A 19,107-nucleotide genomic window follows, 5' to 3' on the forward strand; every position below is an offset into this window, starting at 1 on the left:
GCTCGAAGTACGGAAATATCACAGAAGGTGATAACCGGGAGCGCCACGAATAAAGGTGAGCCGATGAAAGGAGTTGTGATCAACCACGTTGCCGTTCCCTCGACTAATCCACATCCTGCTATATTGAGGTATATGATGATTGTGATTAACATCTTGATTGTGTGCAATGTCTTACTGGTTTTGTACACTATGGGGTAAACCACAGCCATATAACAATCCCAGCAGGTGCAAGCCATAAACAGAGGGCGTCCATTCAGACTCAAGCTAAAGAAGATGTTTAAGAAAAACTGGAGCTCTCTGAATTGCCATATCACGAAGTTACACACATTGAACGGGACATGAGCTGTGAAAAGGAGATCGAGAACGGCCAGGTTGAGGATGAAAATATCACTGGTGGATTTTTTTCTGCGCCTTTGGACGAGCTCATGGAGAACCCAAAGACTGGCTGGAAATCCCAAGAGGAAGCTGATTAAAGACACTGCTGAGGAAATCCCAACAGCAACGGGGTAATCTGTACACCAGCCGTAGTAACTCCAGTTCATTCCCTGAGTGCTGTTTGATGATGACGACAAATTTGTAGAAACCATTTCTGCAGTGTGAAATTGTACGTCCAACAGCTCAATCGCCAATTCACAAAAACCCCAGGACTGTAGAATCCACTGCTTTTACCATGTTCTTCAGCCGGTTACTGAGAAGCGATCTGGGTTAAATCATGTTTACACTTTTGAATATGCAAAACCATACGATGGGTGAAGGATGGGCTTTTCTGCAGGAGATGGGAAACTGGAGCTTTATTGTTTCATTCATCTTCATGATGCATGGTTTGATGTTTTTTTTTCTCAAGGTGTGGCATGGTGGATGAAGAAATTCTACTCCGCCTGTTATTAACTGAACTCCATTTTGCTAATATTGGAGGCTTTTTGTTCCTGGCACAACACGGAAGTTCTGATACAAGTTTATTCGAATTTCTTTCAGTTGGAAAGAAACTGTATTCCATCCATGCTGGTGGTGTTGGGATTTTAAAACCTGGGAAAACCTCGTCTTTGCACTTTTGGTGGGTTTTTGGGTCATTGATTAAATTTGGAATCAAAGCCTGAGTTTGCAAAAAAAATAAAAATGAACAAGCAAAATATGAAGCAAATTTTCCTGAATTCGAATGGATGTTGCCAAACGGTGAAAAATGCACCCAAAATCTTACAATGAGAATATTTTACTAGTGACCATATTTTTAGTTAGTTATTGTGAGAGAAACCATGAAAAACACCCACAGTGGGCATTTGAATGCGTTAAGCTTCAATAATGTATTCGGCTTTCGCGTTTTTGTAAGAAAAACATGCTAGCAATCATGAGTTACAGCTGTATGTGTAACTCCAGCTCCATAGTCCTTTTAGATAATTAGCAACACCTGAGGATTTTAACATTCAGATTGTAAAGATTAGCCATGTACCCTAGGACTGAAGTAGGTTTCCTGTACTGCAAATGATCACAAATTCCTGTAGGTGGCGCTAAAATAGTCCCACATTCATAGTCAAGTTTTTTCTTAACGCCTTGTGGCTGAATGAGCACAAATTTCCATAAACTCCAAAATCTAGTGGAACATCTTCCCAGTAGAGTGGAGGTTAATATAACAGCAAATGGGAAGTGAATGTGAAACTTTAAGTTCACAAACCTTCACATTTAACGCTGAGGGCTCCACAAAGTTTTGTCCTTGTTGTTCATGCACCAAACTTTGTTCTCTAACCTTCTAATCCCTAAAAGTTCAATGCAAATCACTGCAAGCACTCACGAGTTGCATCTGTTGATATAAATACGGTTCTCATTTACAGTTGATCAGGTGTAAGACTAAACATGTACAAGTGATCGGGGTCATGGGAACTTGTCATCCCCATTACTTGACAAACACAAACGTACTGGAACTGGTTACGCAAACATCGTCATACTCAGGAGTTATCCTTTATGTAGAAAGGTCAATTAAGCATCTTCATTCTCGGGGGCAAATTAGACTTGGGGTTTTATTAGTCAAACCAAGACACGAAAAAAGGTAGCTTAGCTCCTGATTGGAAGGTCATGAGTTCTAATCCCAAGAAAAATTCAAACACATTTGTTCAAACATGGCCTTAATAAATAGAAGATTTGGCAACATTGCCCTCTGCTAACAAGGGCAGGTACTGTGAAATTTGGACAGGAAGTGTTCCTGGATAGTGTTCATGGATTAGCCTACAGAGTGCTTGTATGGATTGTATCCATCACAGTCCACCAGAGAGTGAGTAGAACAACCCCCTCAACTGGAGCAAACAATGATCTGTTTTCAGTAAGTTGGTTCTCCTGTGGAGGAGGTGGCTCAGCTCCAGGAACTGTTTGAGAAGCAGGTTTGAGAAGAGAGACATGGGGAATTGTAAACAATTATGTAGGAAAGCAGCAGAATTGGCTTTTTAATTTCACCCTTAGTTGCATGTTCCATTTAACCAGCCAGTCTGTCTGAGTTGTAGAAAGCTGGTATTTGTCAGCTTGTTCCTCCTGCCTGTGAAAAAAAAACTCAAACTTTTATCTCCAATGTCCAGTGCTGGAACCTCAGATAGAGCATGGAAATTGAAAGGATTAGTAACCTAAGACTAAGCAGACATGAGGAAGTAAAGCTGAAGAAAGCATTATAGTGCTGCAGAGCAGATAGCAGGGGCAGTGGGGCAACCTGTACCCCAACTGTAGTCTATTGCAGGTTTGCTGTTTGATGTTGGTGGAGAAATGAATTGCATTTCTGCGACGTGGATGTTTATATTTGAACAGCAATCAGAAGAAGATGGCGCTTTAATGGTCTTGCAGAAATCACGTTCACATTTTGAATATGCAAAGCCACTGGATGCTCTGCTGGAGTTTCTGAGCTGCTTAGCTTTTTCCACCATGGCAAGAAATCTGACCCAGATTAGTGATTCTGCGCTGGGCATTTCTGCTCTGATATATTTCTTTCTTTAATGCATGAACATCAGCACCATGTGATTCATGCAGCAAAAGAATGCTGATGAACCTGGTTTTGGAGGACCAGAGAATTTGAATACAACTTTGACTGCTGTTCATTACTGCTAGATTTGATGGATACTGTTGTCAAATAAAAGAAAACCAAAAAAAAACCCCGACAAGCACACATGGCATGGATCTGAGATGGAAAAATAAATAGTTTTGTAATAGTTTTTATTTAAAAAAAAAAAAAAACTGTCTGCTGATTGGTTTGTACAGTATGTATTTAAATGAGGCATCAGCCAATCATGTAGCAGAAGATCAAGTAATAAATTCATGGAGATCTAGGTCAAGGTAAACGCTTCAGATTTTCCAAACGTGCTGAGAATTTTCTATACGGATATCCAGAGTTTGCATATGATGGAACAAAAAACATCACATGTGCAGAAGATCCACAAGCTGAAACACAACATTTGGACCAGTCTGGAAACCTACACATGAGCACTACAGAACTGTCTGATTTAAATGATTTATATGTTCTTCTGAGGTTTTTCTGAAGATTCTTACAGAGCATTGCTTTAAACACTGCTGTGATGTTGCTCCACGTTACATCATCTCGCACGTTCTTCTGCTCTGAGCGAGTTGAAAGTAAAGTTCAGAGCGAGAGAGAGAAAGAGAGCGATTTGTGAAGCCATTTTCTTTTTGTTCGAGTAGAACGTCTACGGAATCGCATTTCATTTAAGGATAATTACAGTAACATTATAAATAAGACACTTTTTCAAGAAAATGGCTTGAGAAGGTGAGGAGATTCAGACAGCGTTCATCTCAACCGTGTTTAATCGGTAGCAGGAGATCTTCCACACCTTTCAACCCATGGAAAGCAGATCATCATGGAGCATGACGTGCATAACTGTCATGCTGGAACAGGTTTTGGGTCTCCTAGTTCAAGTTCCCAAAGACGTTCTCCGACATTGTGGACAGTTTGGGGAAAGAAAAGTCCGGTGTCCCAAAACTTTTGTCAATACAGTGTCTAAAAAGCTGTAAGTTTAGTAAATTATATTAACTAACTATTATATTCTTTTCTCCTCCGTCCTTCCCCAGGTGTCCTTCTTCTTGTTCATCATTTTCGTGGTGTACACCATGCTGCCCTTCTCCATGAGGGACGCCATCATCGCCAGCGTTGTCACCTGCTCGTCTCACACCATCGTCCTCGGAGTGTGTTTGTCAACCGCCAGAGAGAGCACCGAGCATCTGGTGTGGCAGGTCAGTGCACGTCCTTCTTCTCAGTGAGTGAGTGAGAGGGATGGTGAGATGGTTGATGAATGTGCCTGGATGTTATACAGTATCAGTTATAATCTATACGAGGTTATATATATACCTATACCTAACCCTAACCCTAACCCTAACCCTCAGAATCTTTGCAGAACTCGAAGCTGGCGAGTAGGGTGGGCGTGGAAGTGAGATCATGTGGCTCGTTCTCTGACCATCATCGTGCTCGAGTTGCTGAGCCGTTTCCACATTTTCATCCCAAAGGTGTTCAGTCGGGTTTATAGCAGGAGATCTTCCACTCCAACCCATATTAAGCAGATTTTTATGGAGCTGGTTCTGTGAAATGTCATGCTGGAACAGGTCTGGACGCCGTCATGCTCCGGCATCCAATACAATTGTGTACCTCCAGGTTCGTGCTCACAAGTTTGGAGAAGAACCACCTCTGGCTGGAAGAGTCTTACATACTTTTGTCTTCAGAATGTGGAAAGAGGCTGTTAATCAGACTTTCCAGCGAGGATCTGGAGTCGTTTAAACACCTCCTCGAAACGTCATGAAGAACAATAGCGCTGATTTTGACTTGGTGCTCCGTTCGCCCTCTAATCCGCCGCTGTCAGAGAAAGAATTGATTCTTCGCTATTCTTTTCAGCATCTACAAAAAAACCCGTCTGTCACCTTCACCCTCCTCCTTTTTCTTCCCCCTTTTCTTTATTTTCTCCCTCTGTTTTGATCATCACGGGTGCAGGAGCAAAGGCGTCTGAGAAAAACCTCAGCTCTGACAGCTGGAAACGCCTGGAACACTGGAACACGTGAACGTCAGACACGAGCACAAAAGAACCCACGAGCGAATCTAATAAACGCCATCGTACAGACGACTGAATATTAATGCACTTTACATGTAGCGTTTCTAAAAATCCACCACGGGTTTGAAGTAAATAAAATATGTGGATCTTCACCAAACTGTTGGAGGTACACAATTATCCAGGGCATCTTTGGATGCTGTAGCAAAGTTCACTCGATCTTGGAGACCCAAACCTGTTACGGCATTTGCGCAGCTCCTTGAAGATCTTACTTCTACACCTACATTAGTACCTGACTTTACTAACACCCTTGTAGCTGTCTGAGCACAGATCTCCTCAAAAATCTAGTGGAACATCTTCTCAGTAGAGTGGAGCTTATTATAACAGGAAATGGAGACTAAATGTGGAATGGGACGTTCACAAAAAAGCACAGGATCTTTGTAAAGTAGCCTTTTTAGTTGCATGATGATTAAATGAGAAGATAAAATTGAAGGAACATGGCAAGGAACCAACTTGGCTTCTTGCTGAAGCTCTGGAGTGCACGTTAACACTTAACTGACCTAATTATCCTGCTTTTATCAGGGATTTACTTTCATCTAATTATGTGTTCATTTCAGCGTTAACCCCAACGCTTGTGTCAACATCTGATGTGTAGATTCAGACATACAAGGTTGCCAGATTGAACTTAAAACCACCATTCAAATACCCAAATAGGTAAAAAATACGAACTTTTTAATTGTTATATGTGAACGAGACTTGCAGTGTTCTGGACAAACGTTTGTGGACACCTGAGCACAAGATTGTGCTTCTTTCTGAACATCCCATTCCCCATTTTTTTGTACTGTAAGCAGGAGATCTTCCACCCCAACCTGCTGAAAAGCAGATCTTCATGTAGCTGGCTTTGTGCACAGGGGTTGCATTGTCATGCTGGAACCGGTTCTCTTAGTTCCACTGCCTCCAACGGTTTTGGGAAGAACCATGACTTGATAAGCAGGATGTTTATTCGCACCATTCTTTTGAATCCTGACCACACTCGTATTTCCAGCTACAAAAGCATGTTTATGTCTGTGAATAAAAATGTGGTCTGGTTATTGTGGGCTTCTTCAGGGGAAGCCGTGCTACCATTGGACGTGTTGGCGCTGGCTGCTGCAGGCTAACAGGTTTACGGCTCTGCAGGCTTCCAGAGGGCTGTTGGTTTCAGGCGTACACATGCCAACATCTCAGCAGCCTTCATGTGCATGACTCATGCCAACTTCTCCACTCACCAAACCACATGCACGAGTATCGTTTCTTTTCCCTGTGAAGGGCAGTTGACTTGTTTTTAGGGAGTTCTTGATGTTTAAAAGCTCCCAGATTAATTGTGTTGAAGTTTAGGACCAGGATATTTGAGGGGCAGAATCTCATCTGTCTTATTGCTCTTAATTAGAGACCTTAATTTAGATTACATTTATACACTATGGTATACTATAACGGTACTCACGTCTTGGTGATGCTGGGAATTTAACTCATGAATTTCGGATCCAATGGCCATTAAAAGTCCAGTCAATTTCTTGAAGCAGCTTTACAGACATCAACAGATTATAAACCCAAATTTTAGCTCCAGAAATCAGCCAGATATCAGTTTATCCCTAACGAGCGAACCAGCAATGCTAGGAAAAACTCTGAGACTTCAAGAAACCTTCAGAGGAACCGGGTTATTTTCACCTGTTCATTGGTGGACATTTGAATGAAAAAAGCGACTTGCAGCTGTGAGCCTCTGCAGCAAACTATATAACTTGAAGTCCAAATCCATCTTCATTTTACCCATATTCTGGATAATGACAGTAGGTGGAATGTGGTGGAATTAGCGCTCTTTACTCTCTGCGCAGCGATGAATAAGGCGGCTAAGTGAAACACCAGAGCGTTTCCGTAGTGCTCTCGTCACGTTCTCGCTCGGGGAAGATTGAACAGGATGGATGATGGAGGTGTTGTTGGGGCGAGCGGCAGGATTAGATTTCATTAAAGCTGAAATCTTTCCAGCGGTGGGCGTCATCAGAACGCATCCCGTGCAGTTGAGCACGGTAATGAAGCGGGTTCTTGGAGGGCAGGGAACAGAAACATCACACAGGAGGTCCAGAAGATAAATGCTCTCTGAAGCCCAAAGTGAGCAAAACACTGCATCACAGTAGGTTCAATTAATGAATGCTTTCAATTTCACTCCTCCTTTCTTTTTCTCTTTGCCCAAGTTGCACTCTGGCTGCACTGAGAACCAGAGGCAAAGTCCTTGAATTCTCTTTCTCTGTTTTCTTTTTTCTTTCTCTTTTTCTCTCTCTGTTTTTCCCAACCCTCGTGTGAGTCGCATTCACGTTGGCCAGAAGCTGGAGTTGAGGAATAAATAGAGCTCATACTCTGATCATCACCAACATCACTGCTGATGTGCGAGGTGTGATCTCGGCTAATACACAGAAACTCTCTCTCTCACACACACACACACACACACACACACACACACACACACACACAGTGATACTAAAATAGCATGCGATGAACCTTGTGTGGGTTTCGAGCTCCTCGCTGAACATGTGCAACTTCAGGTGTATTTATAAACCCGTACTGATTTACCTTCACTTTGTTGTTCTTCGAGTTTTTCAGAGCAGAAAAAGTCATGTGCTGTAACCATGGCGATAAAGAAAACGACAACAATTTTTTTTTACAGCATTTTACATTTATTTCTGCGCATATCAATTTGCCAAACAGTAACAAGTTAGTCTTTTTTTTTCGTTTTTTCTTAATGAGTTTAGTTTAAGTGTTCATGAGGTAGATTTAAGTGTTCGCGAGGAAGATTTAAGTGTTCATGAGGAAGATTTAAGTGTTCGCGAGGAAGATTTAAGTGTTCGCGAGGAAGATTTAAGTGTTCGCGAGGAAGATTTAGGTGTTCGCGAGGAAGATTTGAGTGTTCGCGAGGAAGATTTGAGTGTTCGCGAGGAAGATTTGAGGGTTCGCGAGGAAGATTTGAGGGTTCGCGAGGAAGATTTGAGGGTTCGCGAGGAAGATTTGAGGGTTCGCGAGGAAGATTTGAGGGTTCGCGAGGAAGATTTGAGGGTTCGCGAGGAAGATTTGAGGGTTCGCGAGGAAGATTTAGGTGTTCGCGAGGAAGATTTCTGTGGTCGCGAGGAAGATTTGAGTGGTCGCGAGGAAGATTTGAGTGGTCGCGAGGAAGATTTGAGTGTTCGCGAGGAAGATTTGGGTGTTCGCGAGGAAGATTTAGGTGTTCGCGAGGAAGATTTGAGTGTTCGCGAGGAAGATTTGAGGGTTCGCGAGGAAGATTTGAGGGTTCGCGAGGAAGATTTGAGGGTTCGCGAGGAAGATTTGAGGGTTCGCGAGGAAGATTTGAGGGTTCGCGAGGAAGATTTGAGGGTTCGCGAGGAAGATTTGAGGGTTCGCGAGGAAGATTTGAGGGTTCGCGAGGAAGATTTGAGGGTTCGCGAGGAAGATTTGAGGGTTCGCGAGGAAGATTTGAGTGGTCGCGAGGAAGATTTGAGTGGTCGCGAGGAAGATTTGAGTGGTCGCGAGGTAGATTTCTGTGGTCGCGAGGTAGATTTCTGTGGTCGCGAGGTAGATTAGTGGTCACGAGGTAGATTTAACTGTTCATGCGCTGTAGCTCTGAACACTAGAATATTTTAAAAAGCATATGGCTTAATAAAAAATGAATTGCAATGATAATAATGACGATAGTTACATGTCAATAATGTGTAAAACATCATTGTGTTAAAATAAGAACATAAAATGTTTTTTTTTACTTCTTTCTTTTTTACAGTTTTTCCTTTAATTTTACTGTGAGCAACTGCAACCCAACAATTTCCCAATGGGATTAATAAAGCGTTCTGATTCTGATACACCACATGGACTTTACCAGCAGTTCTTCCGGAATATTTTCTTCACTTAAACTAGAAAACCCAAACCTTCTCCATCATGACAATGGCCCTGTGCACAAAGCCAGCTTTAAATTGGGAGATGTGCAAGATCTTAAGTGGCCTTCAATAGATCTCAGTACTCAACCTTACCGTTGGGATGAATGTGAAAGCCTCCTCACCTCGTCTATATCAGTACCTGACTTTACTAACACCTTTGCTGCATAAATTACCACAAAAAGGTCTAGTGGAACATCTTCCTTGAAGATTGGAGGTTAATTTAACAGAAAATGGAGACTAAATCTTAAATGTTCAGAAAGCACATCTCAATCGAATGCTCACATTACTTTTTCTCTATACAGTCTGTTTGCCCTCGACGTGTCGTTTTCATGTCTGCCGCGTTTCTCATTAGATTCCAGCTGAGACGTTTTCTAGGTACAATAAACGATTGATACTGGTGCCACGATGCTCCTCTGAGGTTCCCAGGACTTCTGGAAACCCCTGCGTTTTGAGAACACTGTAAACAGCGACATCTCCGTTTCTCTTTATTCATCTCTGACCGAGCTAATTCGATTCTGGTGTCCAGATCAGGCTTGAAATCACATTTTGCAGCTCCGCAAACGTGATTTTCAGGGTCACCCAGGTGCCAAAGGTCCCATCTGGCTGGTGTGAGGTGTGTTATTTCTCATTGTTTGTTCAAGCTGATCGCAGCGAGTTGTTGGATTTAGGACGTTTGCTGTAGTCTTCAATTAAGTCTATATTCGTTATTTCGCCGATTTGTGCTCGATTAAATTTGTTCGATTAGATCACGGGCTTGTCCACGGTGAATAAGATGATGTTGGAGCTCTTTATTGGTGGACATTGGTGAATCAGAAGAAGGAACATTTAAAGAAGTCTGGATTTGAACGTAGGTGTTACTTATTGTCCAGGTGGGTGAGGGTGTGATGGAGTGTGGTGAAGATGGTCACATTAAAATGAACGATTCGTTCATGAACAACTCATGGTGGTGGCTTTAAAACCCTTTGGCTTGATGGCACTGCAAGTTGATGTCATTGAAAACATCTGATGTTTGGTGATGCACAAGGGCATTGGAACAGGTTTGGGTCTACAGAAAATCTTGGATGCTCTTGTTCTTTGGAGTTCTCCTCCAAGCTGGTAGCTTCTGGGTGCTAATTAATTATCCACACCCGTGTGTATGTGTGTGTGAGTAACAGATGTCCCTCCCCCCAAACCTCCAGGGCTTATGGGTGATTATCTCAGATTTGCTCTTTAGACTTGTGATGAACCACAGGCTCTCAGATTTGTTTGGTTTGTTTAATCTTAAACATTTCGCAAAATCAACTCAATAAATAGTGTCTGAACACAAGTTCTTTCCTTAATGCGAGTGTTCTTTCACTGGTGATTGTTGCGTTTGAGCCACACGTTTATTATCTGGTTGTTTTTGCACAGCAGGATGAAAAAATGCTTCTTATCGTAACTTTCCTGATGTTGCCCTCACAATTTATCCACCAGGTTCATTGACCACAAGATGATTGTTTTATCTCCTCAGCTTTTGAGTCATGCTTCAGTTCAATTTCGGTACGGAAAGAAACATAAAACTGCTTGTTTTTTATTATTATTATTAATATTATTATGCATGGTTAAATAATATATAACATCTTAATATTTTATAAAAAATGAAATCGAATAAATCAAATGAATACAATTTTTTTTATAATATTGATTTAAATTGAGTAATCGCAAATAAAATTGATTAAATAAAATGAATAATAATACAAAAATAATGGAAAATTTTATTAAAATAGTTTACATTTGTTAGACCCTGTTTGGGTAGTGTGTGTGTGTGTGTGTGTGTGTGTGTGTATTTCCCAGTGTGTTATTACACATTAATACCACTTTGTCTATGTTGATTGTCCCCCCCCCCCCCTGTTCTTCCTCTCCTCCATGTGTTTATGCTGAATGGTGATGTATCTGCAGGAGACTGTCAGCAACCATGACCTTTAGTGGCACCCACGCTCCGAGCGACCTTTTAGCTCGTTAATTATAAGTGGATTAGCGCGCGTGCGCCGCCTCGAACAATTTGGTTAAAATCGCTGGGGAAATTCTTTAAAGCGAGGCAGTGAGGTGAGAAGTTACACGAGCAGGAAGGCAATAAAACATCGAAACATATTACACTGATTTATGAAATTGTGGGAATTTTGCATCCCAGTTCGACTTTTAGTTTCTGTTTGCTCTAAAGTAAAGTCAGGTACTGATGTAGGAGAAGTGATCCCAATAGGGTTAAGGTCAGAGCTCTTTTGCAGGTCACTCAAGAGCTTCCACATCTTCCAAACCTTCTTAAGTATATCTTCACCGAGCTGGATTTGTGTGCAGGGGGCATCGTTTAAGTGAAGGGAACATTTGTACCTCAATGCAGTTGTATAGGGTTACGGATTCTCTCAAAGCCGTTGGAGGTTGAGGATGTTCCACGTTTTGAGGTGATGCTTTCGTTCTCCTGCATTTGGAATTCTGTGCATTCTGTAAGAACAGGGGCAAGAGAAGCTTCCTGAAAATATGAGGCATATGACTGTAGATGGTGTGAACTGCTCACTGCGAGCAAACCATCTGCAAATCTGTAATTGTTGTGAAAGCAGCGATGAGAACAGATGGGCTGCACCGAGCTGCGTTCTAACTGGCAACCCAACGCAGAAAAAAAACATTTCTTAATTTGGTTTGAGAACATTGACTATATATAGCTATATATATATATATATATATATGTGTGTGTGTAACCATGTACAGTATCTTTCCCAAACTGTGTGTGGGATCACCAAAAGTATCAGGACACCTGCCTTGTCCATCCACATGTGGTTGTTCTTGAGCACAAAGTTGAAGGCACACTGTAGTGTAGGACGTCTTTGCATGTGGAAGCAGGAACTTGTCCAAATTAACTTAACCTTAAAGACCCAAACCTGTTCACCATGAAGCTCTACTTTTCCATGGGTTGGAAGATGTGGAAGATCTCCTGCTAATGCTCTTTTTCATGCTGACTGCACCCCAGGAACCTTCTCAACTACATCACTACCTGACTTAAATGCTCTTCTTGTGGCTGAATGATCATCATCTCCAAAAAGTGGAGGTTTTAACAGCAAATAGTTATTAATGTGGAATTATATATCCAAAGCACCAGTTCCTTCGAGGTCTATGAAAAGACCTAAGAAACACCAGGAAAGTGCTCAGGTGTCCACAAAGTTACTGTACACTTTGTTAAGCTCCTTTAGAAGAATCTCTTCCTGGGTTTTGGTGTTGAAGCTGCCTGATGTGCCCAAAGCAGCAGGTTTTTCTCAGGAGATACACGGTTCAGACGTCGGCGGAATAAAAAGCTTTGCTGAGTCAAATGATGACGAATCCTGGTATTCTGTACGAGATCTCGGAGACGCAGCAGCAGCAGTAGCAGCAGCAGCAGGAGGCTCTGTTTGTTTACCGCAGGCTACAGAAATGTCACGGGCTCCTTTATTTGCATCTCTATTAAATCCATGCAAATGTTTTAGAGAAAATGTTGACTTCATTGCTGCCTCCTGGCACGGGGTTATTTGTTCTAACATGAAGCTTCTGTAACTTTCGAAAAAAACATTTTCTGTTCCCCGGAGGATCGAACTCCAGAAACTTCTTCCGTGAGACCTGAATTGAGTTCAATTGAAATGTTGCCATTAAAATAACATATAATGAGTCGTAAGAACAATTTCTTCTTAAACTGTTTAGAAGTTCAACAAATAGTATATATAAAATACCCCAAATACCTTTATTTCTACACACAAAATAAAAGAAATGGTTCTGTTTTGGTGGAAATGTTTGCAGATTTACAGTGTGAGCTTCCCACACAGGATGGAGGATGCCAAGGTTGCACAAGTCTACATGTTTCCTGAGGTTGCAAAGTTGTAGAATGACCCGAGTCAAGTTGGCATCACGTCAAATAAAAACATTTTTCTTCTTGCTTTATATAATATTTATGTAATATGACATCCATCACACATTCAACTTTCTCAGCCTTAAGATTTTTCCACATTTTTTGGAAACAGATGCTGCATATGAAAGTTGAGTACGAATGAAGGGTGTGTATTAAACGTGCGAAATCTCCGTGTATGTGGGAAGAACAATGTTGCACCGATCTGCTGGTCATGAGTTCTAATCCCAGCCCCAACAATCGGCCACTGCTCGGTCTTTGACCAAAACCCTAAGTAAGATGGTCTACTAATTCCATGAATGTAAACATAAAGCCAGATTCATATACTGTATGAAAATGAAGCAAAGCAACATCTTTAACAGAACCATCATGGCTCATGGTTACTGCAGGTCTCTAGTGAGATCAATCCATGGTGTCCATTAGACCTCACGTACCACCAATAGAAGATCACAAACTACCAGTTGAGCCTCAGCAGGGTTTCTTTTAAAACCAATACACTTCTCATAATAACCGTTAAACCGATTCTAAAAGGGTTTGTTGTTTTTAAGTGGGTTTTTATTGCTGTTAGATTCTTTACGAGGTCCCTGTACGCGTCCAACATCAAACCAGTCGCTAATTTCACTTTTTCAGCATCAGTCAGCAACATCTCCTGCGTAGAAATTTTGGCTGGACTTACGATGGGCTGAAGGATAAAACCAGTGTCAGCAAAAAATACAATCAAAAAAGTTATTGACCCCCCAAAAAGTTTCTACGGATCAGCAAGAAAAGCAGGAAGCGTCAGTGACTTTCCCGTAAAGAACATCGTGAAAAGAAGATTTGATTAAATGCGATCAAATCTGAGTTCATGGAAATGAATTCGTCGACGTAGCGATGTCTCGTCACGAGCGATAAGTCTGGAGAGTTTGGCGTGATGGGAAATTAAAAGCGTGAACTGTGCACAGGTTCGAGACGTGGAAAATTGCCTTCCTGTCCATCAGCATAGCGAGACTCCAATAAATCCCGGCTCTGACAGTCTTTTAGTGTCTGACGTCCTCGCCTCGAACCCTGAGGGGAAATAAACATGATAATAATAGTTAAATAATGATGATGATGATGATGATGAAAGGAAGACCCTGTGAGCCTTTAATGCTCTGAAGCAATAGTAAAAAAAGGTTAGTCGAATCCAAGAGACTGAGGATAAAAGGCACAGGGGAATCAGAGACACAGCCTTCCAGGGAGGTAATTGAACAAAGTAGGATGAAATGGTGAAGAAAGGAGGACGACTCAGCTGTGGTTCGGTCGTTCCAGGCCACTGACGCTGAAACCAATATCTGTGCCGCACTCCAGCTGAGAACGTGATTGGATTGTTGTGCTGTTCTGGTCGGAAATAGTCGCGCTTGGGAGCTTGGGATCGAAATAAAAAGGGTTATTTTAGGTCATCAACCCGTCCAACGTGTACGGCCGTGTGTATCACATGAGCTTCTCTCGATTCCGTGAGCAGCACGCCGTATCCGAGTGCACCGGAATACAGGCACTGGCATTTTCTGATTCCTGGTGAAACAAGGGAAGCTTTGTTGTTTTTGGGAAACCCCATTTATCCTCATCGAACCTCCTGTTCTGCACGTATTCATCTGCACAAAGGGACGTATTCAGACTTGTGTTTAAAAGTCGCGTCAATATTTGAGACGGGAACATTTTCGGTATTTAGAGTCAGGGGTAACTCCTGATCCCCCATTCGGAATTACGCAAAAACCAGCTCTTAAATCTACACGAATATGTGAAATTGTGCAGTGTGCTACAAATGCGGGTTGTGAGCTCTGACTAGTGACGCTCTCTGACCGCCCAATCAAAGTACATAAAAATGCCGACGTTATCGTACGCCCGCTAGAGGGCGCCGGAGTCCAATCCAAACTCGCAATCTGATTGGTTAAAGCAGCAGCTGCGAGCAACACGGATTGTAAGCTATAGGAAGCCTGTCGTGAAAGCACGAGGTAAATCGATACTTCACCCCGGCAACACATGATGTCATGGCTGAAATCTGATTGGATAGAAACTACAACGTAAACTTTTGGGGCCGTTTGAATCTGTTCTCACGTTTTTAAAGTAAAATAGTTTCCCGGGAACTGAATGTTTCCTCCGATTTTATGTTTATTTCTGTTTCTCTCCCTAGATTATGGCCAACGTCATCATTTTCATCTGCGGGAACATGGCCGGAGCGTACCACAAACACCTGATGGAGCTCGCGCTCAAGCAGACCTACCACGACACCTGCAACTGCATCAAGCTTCCCATCAAGCTGGAGTTTGAGAAGCGACAACAGGTTTGTGGGCAAAACTGAATTTAAAAATAAATCTGATTTGCTCCCTTCTGCTCTTATAATAAGCTCCACTCTTCTGGGATGAGGTTTCAGCAAATTTTGTGGAGATTTGTGAAGATTTATTCAGCAGGAAAAGCCTCTGTGTATCCTGGACTGTGTGGACCTTTTCATCCCAAAACCCAAAAGTGAATTTGCTTTTAGTTTTAGCCGGCATTAGTGTGGAGAAGAAGCCCAAGGCTTTAAAGCAACTCCTAATTTGGACACCCGACTGTTCCAGCCGTATTTGGTTCTTCACCAAAAGGTACACAATTGTATCAGACGTCTTTGGATGCATGACATTTTTGCCCTCACCTGTGCACCATGAAGATCTGCTTTCCATGGGTTGGAAGATGTGGACGATCTCCTGCTATAGAATCTATATAGAAATTATAATCATTATAATTGTGATGTTTGCCTGGGGTGCAGTCAGCATTCAAGTTTAACCACAAGGGTGTTCAATAGCGCTCTAGAGCAGGAGATCTTTCACATCTTCCAACCCCGTGTAGATCTGATCTTCATGGTGAATCTATATGAAAGAGAATTACGGAATAAAATTAAGTATTTATAGAATGTGCTTGGCTTGTGACTCACCAGGTCCCTGGAGGACCACCATGGTGAGATTGAATGTTAGGGAATCTTATCTACTCAGAAAACAATCTGGCAACCTCTGAGTCAGGAGCTTCATGCAGGTCATTTGAACCTCGGTGAGAAAATCTTTCTTGAGCAGCTGCAGAACCTGACTCTGAACGCGAGTAGCTTTCCCCTGGGTAAATATCAACCCGAATCTGGGACAAAGTGAACACAAGGCTTTAATCAGGATATAAACAATCCCGCGTTCTTTGTGGAAGCCGAAAACCGGCTAGACGTTGGGAAAGATGATTCTGGCTGGTGCTTTTTGCAATCGTCTAAGGCTGACGTTGATTAAATATGGCTGCCTTCCAGCTGCATTCTGTGTAAAAGGTCAAACAGACAGATGTTGGCTGGACCAGAAACATCCTGCCAGTTCCTAACACTTTGATTTGATGGTCTGATTGCTGCTTTTACTAATCAGTGAATTATTATAAACTATAGGGATAAAGATTTGTGGAAAATTGACCTTAAGAGTGGGATGTGCTTTTTGAATATCAGAGTACAAGAGGAGGAATAACATCCACTCTAGTGGAGGATGGAGATCTATAGCAGGAGATCTTCCACTACAACCCATGTTCTGGAACAGGTTCGGATCTTCTAGTTCAAGTAAAGGCAAAATTTCTTGCATCCAAAGACAATTGCGTGCCTTCAACATATGGCTGAGAGAAATATTCCAAGACCCATGAAATTATTGAGCAACTCAAGAACACTGATGATGGATTTGGACTGCAATGTGCTCAGGACCACAGTTTGCATTTATAAATAAACAGAACTCGAACAATGATGGAACTGTAATGAATGAAGATTTAGTGCCACACTTTTTAGGTCTGGTTCCTCTCAAGGTTCCTTCAAGTGTCAGAGAGGTTTTTCTTACCACAGTCATTAGAGACAGTCATTCGCTTGCTCATTCGGGACTCGGGCCATTGGTAAAAATGGTCTGCAAAACGAACTGAATTGAAAAACATCGTGCGTCCCAATACTTTTGCCAACACAGTGTATCTCTTCCCATTCATGTGTCTGTTAGATGTAAGTGAACAACGCTGATTGGCTGATTTTACACGTGACTGTTTAATAGGAAATCAACCCCAAGTGGTGAGAAATGTATCTTTTTGCGCAGAACTTCAACTCGAGCATCTTCTTTCATCCGTCGTGAAAAACAGTTGATTGGCAGCAGCGTGATATCAGATGAGCTTCATTTACAGCTTCGTATTAAATTCACCTAATCACAAGTTAATCACCTGGAACGTGGAAATCAGATTGATGGAAAGCCTCTTTACCAAAACACACAAACACACACACACACACACACACACACACACATATGCAAAAGGACTGCTTCATTTATTCAGCTGCTTCCATGATGAAGTGCGATCATTTCTGTGAAAGGGCTTCCAGAGCTTCATTTTTTCCCTCTGTAGTCCGAGCTGAGAGATGATTTGGTGCCGTTTCTATTTTTAGACTGTGGAATGTGAATTCTGCATAACGAAAAAGTGAGAATTGGAACACCTACTTTTCCAGCCATATGTGGTTCTTTCACAGATTGTCTGGGACGTCTTTGTAGCAAAACCCAAACCCGTCCTAGCATGACAATCCACAAAGCCATGAAGATCTGGAAGATCTTGTGTGTCCTGCACTAGAGCTTTGCTCAACCCTTTGGTGTGAACGCTGACTGCCCCCCAGGCCTCCTCACCTCACCTACATCACTACCTGACTAACACTCTTGTGGCTGAATGATCTCAAATCTTCACCAAATCTAGTGGAACATCATCTCAGAGGAGTGGAGCTTTAAGCAAATGGGGATTAAATGTGGAACGGGATGTTTTTCACCTAATGGTCAGATGTTTAAAAGTGAAGGCGGTATTTAGAATGTAGGTGGTGAGAAGATGCGACGGTGTGGTTTATATGTTTAGGAGCGTCTGCTGCTGTCACTGCTTCCTGCTCACATCGCTCGAGTCATGAAGGCCGAGATCATCCAACGGCTCCAGGGACCAAACTTCGGGCAGGCGGAGAACACCAACAACTTTCACAACTTATACGTGCAGAGACACACCAACGTCAGGTGCTCTTTCTGTAACACACACACACACACACACACACACACACACACACACACACTCTGCCCTGAAGCAGAGATGAATTTTTCAGACGTTGCTCTCACACTGAATGTTAATGACTCCACCAAGAAGTTGCAGACTGACTCAATTTGCACTGGAATAAAGAAGCACTGATGAACCGCATGCTATTTCTGAACTCCTGCTAACGTTAGCGGTGACGCTGAAACCTAAGAAGGTGTAAAAGTTCGCGTTTGAATCCAGTGCTCTCGGTGTAATCGCATCTTTTTGAAAAGAAAAGCGAATTATGCGGCGTAATACACGAGCGCTGGCGTTACTTCCTGCGGAGTGTGGACGGGAATCTAGCGCTCCTGATTACGCTAATTGGCGGCAGATGTGTGATTCAGATCTGTTCGATTTGGTGCGCTGCTATAAAAAAAAACTGTTTCTTGAACATCCTGCCGACAAAACAATCCCACTGTGGATTTAGTGTTTTATATGAAGGTCTCAGACGCAGGTCTAAGAGATGTTTCTCCAGGATTATTGTGTTATTGGTGGTTGGCAAAGAAACAGGAAGGAAGGAAACCATTCAGGTCTAAACTAAAAGGAACTGGAGAGGAACTTGTCCCACGAAGCAGGTTATTGCTGTTGCTCCATATATATATATTCTTACAGATGAAATAAATTTTTTTGTTCTTTGTGTAACTCAATAATCCTGTATTAGTCATCAAATCTGCACACTCCTGATTGGATATTTACACGGTGTGAACGCGCTCTGATATTCAGCTCATTGTCCTGGCAGATCTTTTTTTTTGTTTTTCTTTTTTTTAATAATGCACAATAAATATAAACGCTCGGCTCAGCAAAATATCCTACCGCAAAGAAAATAAACACAAGTCTTAATAATAATCTCAGTCTTCATCGTCCCTCTGTTTGGAGTTTGTCTGATGAAAATCGCTTCCCTTGCAGTATTTTGTACGCTGATATCGTTGGCTTCACTCGTTTGGCCAGCGACTGCTCTCCTGGAGAACTCGTCCACATGCTCAACGAGCTTTTTGGCAAATTCGATCAGATCGCGAAGGTAAGACTCAGAGGGAGATGGTAGTAAATCAGATGCCCTGAAATGAGTCATGCTCCATTTTATTCCCTAATGTTCTCGTTCTGTCTCGAAACAGCGTGACGTACATCAACACGACGGGACATGTTGGAGTTTATCTGATTTATTCTTTTTGTTCTTATT

At 42.2% G+C, this 19,107-nt stretch overlaps 1 protein-coding gene across 3 annotated transcripts in view; it reads left to right on the forward strand.

The window, feature by feature from the left end:
* The window catches only part of adcy2a (adenylate cyclase 2a), a 53,673-nt gene that overhangs the window by 21,754 nt on the left and 12,812 nt on the right, over positions 1-19,107 (forward strand). For 2 of the 3 annotated variants that reach the window (XR_014533696.1, XM_083541803.1), the window contains exons 3-6: positions 4,054-4,215; positions 15,001-15,150; positions 17,727-17,875; positions 18,837-18,948. Coding sequence is in view for 2 of the 3 variants with exons in the window: in XM_083541803.1 (XP_083397929.1) it covers positions 4,054-4,215; positions 15,001-15,150; positions 17,727-17,875; positions 18,837-18,948 (573 nt within the window). In the remaining variant the exon portion in view is untranslated. Of the gene's footprint in view, positions 1-3,419; positions 3,887-3,979; positions 4,216-15,000; positions 15,151-17,726; positions 17,876-18,836; positions 18,949-19,107 lie in introns of those variants that run through there. The other variant, XM_083541804.1, reaches the window with a different exon arrangement.

This window comes from Silurus aristotelis, assembly GCF_946808225.1.
Source record: "Silurus aristotelis genome assembly, chromosome: 1".
Classification (NCBI taxonomy): domain Eukaryota; kingdom Metazoa; phylum Chordata; class Actinopteri; order Siluriformes; family Siluridae; genus Silurus; species Silurus aristotelis.